At 38.9% G+C, this 9,968-nt stretch overlaps 2 protein-coding genes across 2 annotated transcripts; one reads left to right on the top strand and one right to left on the bottom strand.

Moving 5' to 3' along the window:
• The first annotated feature begins 2,016 nt into the window (after positions 1–2,016).
• LOC308693445 (ras-related protein ORAB-1) lies at positions 2,017–5,968 on the top strand. Its single transcript, XM_081370345.1, has 6 exons — positions 2,017–2,254; positions 4,446–4,518; positions 4,712–4,807; positions 5,154–5,249; positions 5,355–5,486; positions 5,587–5,968. The coding sequence occupies exons 3-6, from the start codon at positions 4,778–4,780 to the stop codon at positions 5,803–5,805; spliced, it is 477 nt and encodes a 158-aa protein (XP_081226471.1). The 5' UTR covers positions 2,017–2,254; positions 4,446–4,518; positions 4,712–4,777; the 3' UTR covers positions 5,806–5,968.
• A 1,855-nt stretch (positions 5,969–7,823) lies between these two features.
• Positions 7,824–8,888, bottom strand: LOC308693278 (gap junction delta-2 protein; the record flags this gene model as incomplete). The annotated part of the gene is made up of 1 exon (XM_081370079.1): positions 7,824–8,888. The coding sequence occupies one exon, from the start codon at positions 8,886–8,888 to the stop codon at positions 7,824–7,826; it is 1,065 nt and encodes a 354-aa protein (XP_081226205.1).
• Positions 8,889–9,968: the final 1,080 nt, after the last annotated feature.

Here is a 9,968-nt window from a genome sequence, read left to right as displayed (position 1 = left end):
CATCTCCATCAGCGATAGGTAACGTTGTTTCTAGAGTGCCGCTGTCCTGCAGAGTTTAGCGTAAACTCAGATTAAAAACCTCACCTGTCTTAAATAACCATAAAGACGATGATTAGCTGGTTCAGGTGTGTTTGATTAGGGTTGAAGGAGCTAAACTCTGCACCCAGGACCGACATTACACATCCTTGTTATTGATTAAATATGAAAGTAAAACGGCCAGTAGGTGGTGGCTGCTCGGAGAAGATCGACGCTCGCGGTGCCAGGTCAAGTGCATTAGAGGTGAATGATGGATCATCAGACAGGCATAACTGTAACAGGTCATTGTTAGGATGACGAATTTAACTATACCATATTGCCAGGTATACGTATACCGGCAACAGTTTGAGTTGCAGGCACACATGCAGTTTAAAGGTGTCCTGTTGATGGTCGTCTTCCCCTGTATAACAAGTAAACATCATCAGTAGCCACGAGTCGCATTGGTGTGACGTCAACTCCCCTCTTCGATTGATTGGCTAGAGGAGTATCTGTCAATCTAGAACTAGTGGACCAATGGTGACGCTTAAGCCCGCCCTAATTTACATGAAACTCGAACTGCAACATTTGGAAGAGCAAGCGCAGAACATAGAAAGAAGAGCGAAGAGAAAAACATCACAAGCGTACAAAAGAGTAAAATATGAGCAGAAAATGCAAGAAAGCACAAAGTACACATAATAAAACCATACTTTTTAACAAAGCATGACCATAAGTTTAAGTTTTGTGCAAAATAACTTTAAATGTGTTTAAAGTTTTTATTCATGCTTGTTATTTCTTTATTCACGCTTATTATATTTTGATCCGTGACCACGTTGTTTGCTATTCTGATCATTTTGCATTCTTTTTTTCAGTTTGTGCAATATATTTTTACATGTGTTTTTAAATTTTTGATTCACGCTCATTATTTTTTTATACGCGACCGCTATATATTTGGCGGGAATTTGATCCCATACATTAAGGCTGTGATAGGACTTCCTATTAACATAATCTGCCTCATGTTCCCCTAGAGCAGTGGAGATTGGAGCAATAGACTGCATACATGTTGCAATGACTCTAGGGAATCCTATCATATGATTAACAGAATAATTATAAAAAAAGATTTAAAATATTTCTTAACATGTATTGTATAGTACATTTGTGAAATTTGCTTTTTGAAAAAAAAAAAAAAAAATTGTGTTCATGTGATGTCACCCTATCAATATATCTTACCGGCAATTTTATAAAAGCCCTCTTTTATGGACATGGTCGATAAATGTCCGGGGAACCCTATTAATGAAACTATTCATGTACTCCTGCAGAGCGAGGACCACCTTGCGAATGGTTCAACAAACCGTGTTTTCCCCTAGCTTCTGTGCGCCACCCACCGTGCAAGTATGTACCACTTGCAAAAAAACGCAACGCAATATTTGTGGCACAGTAAGTGCATGAATTCGACGTGTAAAATATTTATGTGCGGCTCAAGAAGTTCGCAAAGATAAGACATTGCTTCCGCGGAAAATCTGTATCTTTCATACAAATAACTATCAGGAAAGGCAAGGGGATTTTGTCATACTAAAAACTCTTTCTTTACGAAGTACTCGTCTAACAATTTGCGCTGAGATGTCACAGGATTTGGAAGAAAATGTGAAGCCATTGCAACAGACACTGGGAATAAGTTACGTCACCTATATGTTTCTTTGCTCTCAGCCGATTGGTCAAACTTTAGTCTGAGATCTTGAATCCAGAACATAACCTACCCCAGAGCAGGTTAGCCGTGCAGCGTAAGATACCATGGCGACGAACACCGATTAAAGCCAAGCTACTTTCATAGTACCTAAAACCCAGGGTTGGCGGAAACTAAACTGAAACATAGCTGGCTAGCCACCTAAACCGGCTTCATGGTATAGGCCCCAGGGAATCAGGGATCCCCAGGGATTAACTTCTTCTGAATTTATTTTTGAGGAACACAACTAATAATTACAAGTGGCAGTGCCACCTGCAGACACAATGGGGGATAGCAGTATTACATACATAACAATCTATACATGCGGAGCTGGCAAAGGTGGACTGTGGAGGGTTTCTGAAAGCGTGCTGCAGATTGCTAACAGCGAACCTATAGCCAGTATGGAAATACTATGTGTATATATATAAAAAACGAACACGTGGTTGTCCTCGAGGACGCAAAGTAGCTGCAAAAGGAGGAAACACACAGAACATGTTCGGGAACACCATGCCTCCAAAGGTATGTCCTGCTTATAACTTAAAGGAACACACCGACTTTTTGGGACTTTAGCTTATTCACCGTATCCCCCAGAGTTAGATAAGTCCATACCCTTCTCATCTCCGTGCGTGCCGTAACTCTGTCTGACGCACACACCGCTAGCCTAGCTTAGCACAAATATTGGAGGTAAACGGCTCCATATAGCCTACTGCTCCCAATAATTGACAAAATAACGCCAACATTTTCCTATTTACATGTTGTGATTTGTATAGTGACAGCATGTACAAATAATAAGGTCACATGAGACACAGCCATCTTCTAACCGTATACTGGGAACTATATTCTCAGAAGGCGAAGCACTGCTACTTCTGTGGAGTGATTTACTCGAACTCTGAGCGAACTCTCCACTCCTCACCACAGGGCTTCTCAGGTGCTGCGAGCAAATCACTCCACCCAAGTAGCAGTGCTTCGACCAAATTGGACAAACATTTTATGATCGTATGCCTATATAAATGCATTTAGACCACTTAACTTAGTGATTGCTATCAGGATGTGAAGAGACTTTCAACCAGCATAACAATAAAAATTGTTCTGGAACAAATCACCAGGTACGCCGTTTTGACTGTCGGGAAGAAGTCTGATGCGGAGCTCGCATCAGTGCGAGCACCCTTCTGAAACCTAAAATGACAAATGGGACACCCTCCGGGCTCATGGACTTAACGGACACGCGCACGCGGCAGCCATTGTAAGTCCACAAGACCGAAAGTGCAAGTGTGGCCCTGTCCCAAATGGCACACTTCATGCACTTTCGGTCCTGTGGACTTACAATGGCTGCCGCGTGCGCGTGTCCGTGAAACCGTAGGGTGTCCCATTTGTCATTTTAGGCCTCAGAAGGGTGCTCGCGAGCGCCCCCTTTGCGGTCGATATGCGCCCTTGATGCGCATTTCCGCAGCAGGCTTCTTCTCGACAGTCAAAGCGGCATTACGTCACAAAAGTGCGGACTCGTAGGAAGACCACGAGTGCTTAGGGTGCCATTTGGGACAGGGAGCTCAGAGATCCACTCGTTGATGATCACACGTTGACGTCATTGTGACAAGGTAGTTTGTGACGTCAGAAACACCAGCTATTTCAAACCACGTTTTTGAGACTGTCTTTGGTTCACTGCAGTTTTAAGGAGAAAATATTCAGCAACGGTGCTGACTTATGCATTTGTACATGGTTTGTCTTAAAGCATATTAAAAACACCACATAGACATAAACAATGTTTAAAAACTTGATTTTCACCACAGGGGACTTCAAATTGTAAAAAAAAAAAGAAAAAAGAAAAAGGTTGGCACACCTATTCTACTGGAAATGAGAAAACTAAAAACTGCTTTGCAGCCAGCCAGTTGCTTTATTTAGTTTTTTTAGGATTTAATATCTGACATTGAATATCTGACACTGAACAATGTTCAACAGCAATGAGATGAGTGGACTCTTTCTTATTCTTCAGCGGCCTCTAGCGGCAGTAGTTTACTATTACAAGTTCGTTTTTTTGACTGGTTTAGGCCTACTGAAAGTAATGGTCGTGGGTGCACTCTTTTTTTCTTGCCTGCTAATATAAATTTCATGAGCTTTATAACTTTTTTGTGATAACAGCTTGTTGGATAGACTGTTGGTACAGTTACATAATTAATTTAACAAGTTCATATCTTCAGAAGTTGTTTAGACTTAAGAATTTGGAAGAAATCAACATGCTTTTTCTGAGTGCCATGCCTTTGACGCTTGTTGTCGCTACTAGGCTGCAACTTTAAGAAACATGTAATGGCCACTTTGTAACCTGATCAGAGGCTTTAATAAATAATGGAGCAGTATCTGGGTTCACTATTGCCACGGTTGTTGCTGTTTGCATTTCCAAGGACAGAACGCAGCTGAACAAAGATAATCGAGCTAAAAGCACTTTTGTACAGCATTCTGCGATCAATTAACCTGAGGATGAATCCTGAGTAGTAAGTAGTTATCCCTCTAAAGAATGTTTACTTTATTGAGGTACTGTGTTGCTAACGGTCAACAGACTTTCTTCCATTACAATGACTAGAGAGAATAATGGCCTCTAGTTTGTGCCATTAATGCCAGTATTATCTATTGTGCTGAATGAGTAAATGCAGCTTGCATTGAGCATGAACACCAGTAGAGTAACATGCAAAGTTAATAATATGATGTTTTTTTTCAGTGACTACCTGTTCAAATTGCTGCTGATTGGGGACTCTGGTGTGGGAAAGTCATGTTTACTCCTGCGGTTTGCTGTAAGGAAAAAAACTTTTTCAGTGCCTGCCATTTTCTGTTTGGATGGTTTTAAAGTAGCTCACCCCAAAATCTAAATTATATAATATTTACTCGCCTTCATGGCGTTTTAAATCTATATGGGTTTTTTTTTTTATTTTTTTTTTTACAAAATTAGTTGATTCTTCTGTTGATGAAAAACACTTATTCCACCAGGATGACACCTATACAGAGAGCTACATCAGCACTATTGGGGTAGATTTCAAAATCAGAACTATTGAAATGGAGGGGAAGACTGTCAAACTGCAGATTGTGAGTAAAGAAATGTATTTCAATTCATGTTCAGAGTCAGTTGGTTTGTGCCTGGCTGTGTCTGAGTTGCTTTTTTGTTTGTTTGATCCAGTTATTAGTTCTGTTTTAAACAAACCCCTATGGAACAAAAACATTTCAAATCGAATTATTATTGTACAGTAACAATAACTGATCATTTGCTAATGAACTTTTACTGAAATGACTATCCAATCACTTGGGTTGGTCCCAATAGAGCAAAAAGGTCCTAAATGCCTGCATAAGGATTGATATTCACATCTTCTCAAAGTTTTTGCAAACAACATTTTGCTTTTTTAAAACGTGTGCCATGCTTTTCTCCGTCCTGAAGTGGGATACAGCAGGCCAAGAGCGATTTCGAACAATAACATCCAGCTATTATCGAGGGGCTCATGGGATTATAATTGTCTATGATGTCACTGAGCAGGTAATACTTTTGAATATTACAGAATGTTTAATATTTTAACATTTTGTGTATGGTCCTGGAGAATTTCTTAATAATAATGATTAATGAAATACTTTGTTTATACAGGAGTCTTTCAACAATGTGAAACAATGGTTAGAAGAAATTGATCGCTATGCATGTGAAAATGTCTCCAAGTTGCTAGTCGGTAACAAGTGTGACCTTTCCTCAAAAAAGGTGGTAGACTTTACCACAGCAAAGGTAAGCTCTCTGCTTATGCAAATTCATGTTGAGGTCTGTTCTACAGGAATGGCAAATCTAAGCTAAATTTATATATGACATTTAATTTGTACTTTTTCAGGAATTTGCTGAGTCACTCAAAATTCCATTCCTGGAGACAAGTGCCAAGAATGCAAACAACGTAGAGAAGGCATTTTTAACAATGGCCTCTGAAATCCAGAAGAGGATCGGGACAGAGAGTGTTCAGGATGAAACTGTTAAAATGGGATCCAAAATAAACAGTGCCCCCCTATGGCCTGGTGGAGAGAAGTCAGCTGAGGAGGTCAGCTCTTGTTGCTAGTACTCAATATCATTAAAATTCTGGGTAATATGAAAATCCATACTTCTTCGTTCTATGTGTTTTTGTTCCTCCTCTTCTTTCTTTTTCATTTTAAATGTAAAATAAGCCATTGACTTTATGTTTGCACATCCTAAGAAGCTAATGAAGATGAATTTGGAAATGTTTCTGGAAATCATTTTCTGATCATGCATGCATTGTTTTATGTTAAAGGCTCTTTCATCCTTTTGGTGATGGACAAAATCTATAAGCATACACTACTTTCAAAAGTAAGGGGTCTTTAAGATTATTAAATGTTTCTGAAAGAAGCTTCTTATGCTTATAAGGTTGTATTCATTTAATCAAAAAACAGTAAAATCAGTAGTGAAATGTTATTACAATTTAAAATAACTCTTTTACACTTTAATATTTTAAAATATAATTTATTCCTGTGATGGCAAAACTGAATTTTCAGCAGCCATTACTTCAGTGTCACATGATCCATCAGAAATTAATCAAATATGATTTTGCCTTATATATTTGTGGAAACCGTGATACTTTTTTTCAGTATTCTTTGATAAATAGAAAGTTTAAAAGAACACCATTAATTTAAAAATAGATTTTGTTTTTTATAAAAGAATAGAAGTTTTTGTCTTTGCCTCTTTTGATCTGTATGAATGAATGAAAGTATTAATTTCTTAAATCTTACTGACCCCAAACTTTTGCATGGTATATAAATGTCTGATACTATCACCTATTTTTAAAATAAACAATACTATGAAATCTAAGAGAAGTTCAGCTTAAAATATATTTACTTTTCAATTTCTCAAAAAATAAAAATGTATTTCTCTTTTTCTGAGTATAGAAGCACCTTCTGGTTGTATTGAGCTTCGTTTACATTTGGTAATCAAGCAATTCTGCACTCTCACTGTGCAGTGCATATACAGAAGCTTTTGCACTGCATACAAAGCGAAATGAACACTCGCATCAACCATGTGTTAATTATTATATGCGCAGATAAAGCACTGGCCCAAGAGTTGTTGTGCATGGCAATACATAACATGTGTCTCAGAATCAAAAAGAAAATAAACAATAAGTCATGGTCATTATTTCTTGGATCTCATTAGTGAAATAACAGTCAAGTATTCATAGAATTAAGTAGATGTGATATAATATACATTTATAATTTGATGATCAAATTCTGACATTTTGTATATAATATACATTTTTATGACATTTCAAAAAAATTTGAAAGGTGCTTATCTTGATTTATAATCATAGCTCTAAAAGGGTGAAACTTTTTTAGGTCAAGCATTGAAAGCATTTGAATCAAACACAAAATGGCACAGAACATTACAACACAACAACAATTCTGCTCAGCTGACACGATCACAATAACATATTTCATCACTGAAAAGTTTCAGGCCTGTTTTATACATCCTGCAGGCTCATGTTGAGCTTCACACTGATTCCTGCACTGTAGGAAAACAATTTATTTAAAAAAAAAAGGATGTCCGGGCAGAAATGACCAGTATCTTGTCCGTTAAGTTTACAGACATTTCCCTCAACCCTAAAACACATCACAATGCAATGCGTAATTCAAAATACGAGTAAAACACCTGTGTAAAAAAAAAAAAAAACAATGCAGAAAATGTCTTCATATTAACACAGTACATCGGGCCTAATTTTTACAGACTTTTCAAAGTGTGTAAGTATTTCCTTTTGATATTAGCCGTCTTTTTTCAAACAAATGGGTGAATAGATCACTCCATCGTTGTATGTTGCTCTTATGTTGATGCTAAATAAATGTAACTTTATTTTTCAAAAAAAAAATGTGTAAGCACTTTCATTCTATTTTCTGCTGATTTCAGCATATAATGCGCCTTGACGTTCACTTTCATTGTTTCTTCTGGGACGCAGCACCACCGCATGCATTGTAAGCTGTAACTTGTTCAAAAAGCCCCCAAAATAGATGAAACAGGCCTCTGAATGAAAGGTACAACAAGCTTATGTAACGAGAAATTAAAAACCATCAGTACACATTACAACCAGGACTTTTTGCCAGTAAATCTAGCCATATTGGCCAATTTCAGCCTCATGCGTTCCCTCTCCTCTGGGTTTCTCTTTGAGGTGCACTCAAGTGTAGAGTCGGTCTCAAACGAGATGGCTGGGCCGTGTGAAAGCAAAGCCGTCCCCGTCTTCTCCTGAGACAGGGTGGTTGTTGGTGACTGCAGGACCAGCCTGCTCCGCATTGAGTGTCTGAGGCGTAGCAATAAAGGTTTGTGTTGAGGGTACAGCTCCTTCTCTGGCTTGCAGCACAGAAAGCAGGCGGCACACAACATGCGGAAAATGTAGATCCAGCCGAGGTAGTGAAGCTCCACAATGTTCAAGAGGAAACAACCCAGGCTGATACTAAACATAAAATTAAGGAAGATAGTCTTTTCGGTGGCTCGAGACACAAAACAATCAGTCCGTGTTGGGCAGGGGTATGTTTCACAGCGGAACAAATGAGGCACCTCAAATCCGAACAGGTAGTACTGACCGACAAGAAACGTGATCTCAAGGACGGAGCGAATCAGGACATGAACAATGTAGATGAGGAGAACCTGACTGGAGAGTGTGGTTGGGTCCTTGCTGACCTCACCGAAATCATCCTGCAGTAGACTTTGCTCCACACTTTCCTCATCCTGACCACCCCATTCTTCTCCCTGGGGTCCATATGCCAGTTTGACACTCTTCCCTTCCGGCCGCCCAGGGTGCTTGGCCTCTGCCTGGACCCTCTCCGTCTCCAGCTTCTCGTCTTTGGTGATTTTGTGCAGCACATAGATGATGTAGAAGATGGAGGGCGTTGAGACCAGCACAATCTGGAAGACCCAAAAGCGCAAGTGTGAGACGGGGGCGAATGTGTCATAGCAGACGTTGTTGCAACCTGGCTGCAGTGTATTGCAGGTGAACTTGGACTGCTCGTCACTGTACACGGCGTCTCCCACCAGGGTCACCAGCAGTATGCGAAAGATCAGGAGCACCGTCAGCCAGATCTTACCGATGACCGTCGAATGATTCTGAACCTCTGTTAGAAAGCGGCCCAGAATAGACCAGTCCCCCATTTTTTAATCTGGAGAAAACAAGGAAACGGTGAAAAAAGGCAACTAAATTGTGTTATGATGTCATCTAATATATTAAGTCAAATTAGTTTTTAAATAATCTACTGTTAATGCAAATTATTACAATGTTTCAGAAACTTTCGGTTGGTGGTGCCCAACATGTTGATATTTGCATTTCTTCAACATGCATAGTTGATGTAAAATTGATTGAATTTTTTGTGTAATCTATCTCTTTGCATCGTTATGTGGTAGGTCAATCAATGTGCATAAAATGGCTCACTCATTTAATGAAATTGTACAACATCATGACCATTACATTGATGAATATAATAAAATAGACAAGAAAAAACACTTACCTTTGGTTAATTTGTCTTTTTTTCGTACAACTTTGACAAAATGAGCAATTTCATTGCTACGTTTGAAAAAGGGCTGTTTGTCACTGGGAAAGGACCTCAGTGTGAGAGCTGGGGGAAATGGGCTGACCACAGGCATCCATCCAAAACCCTCATTGTACTGTATTCAGACAAAGCGTCCCAATGTACAATGTCACAAAGATTTCAAAATACAATGGGATGCAACATCTATGAATGTCCCTGAACAGTCAAACAAATTGTTTAAAAGAACCTGCTGGAATGGGCAAACAATGCTAATTCATGAGAGATTTTGTCATATACCTGCTCTGAACATGTGAAAGCTAATGAAATTATTCTTCTGCACGATAAATCGTTAAACTCATATGCCACAATATGAAAATGATCCAAATGGAAAGTAATACTGACCCATTACACGCATCTTTTTCATATTGAATTATAGAGTCAACTCTAGCTCCCTAATGTTGAAATGTATTATAAACACAACACAGCATTTCACAATTCTAGCGTTTCTGTGCTAGAAGATGGAAATATTTTATATAGCAAATAAAAACCGCAAGCTAGCCAAACAACTAGACAGACAGATGCACTTTACTGTAAACATTTTGCATACCACACCATCTGCCCGACGCACAATATCTGCCTTGATTACTCCATATACATATTATAATATTTTGCATTTGGTTCTCTCACTCCATGCACACCAAAACAG

The sequence above is a fragment of the Scardinius erythrophthalmus genome (genome assembly GCF_964197995.2).
Source record: "Scardinius erythrophthalmus genome assembly, chromosome: 7".
NCBI lineage: Eukaryota > Metazoa > Chordata > Actinopteri > Cypriniformes > Leuciscidae > Scardinius > Scardinius erythrophthalmus.
Note: the sequence above shows the minus strand (reverse complement) of the source record. Positions and strands in the feature narration are given on the sequence as shown.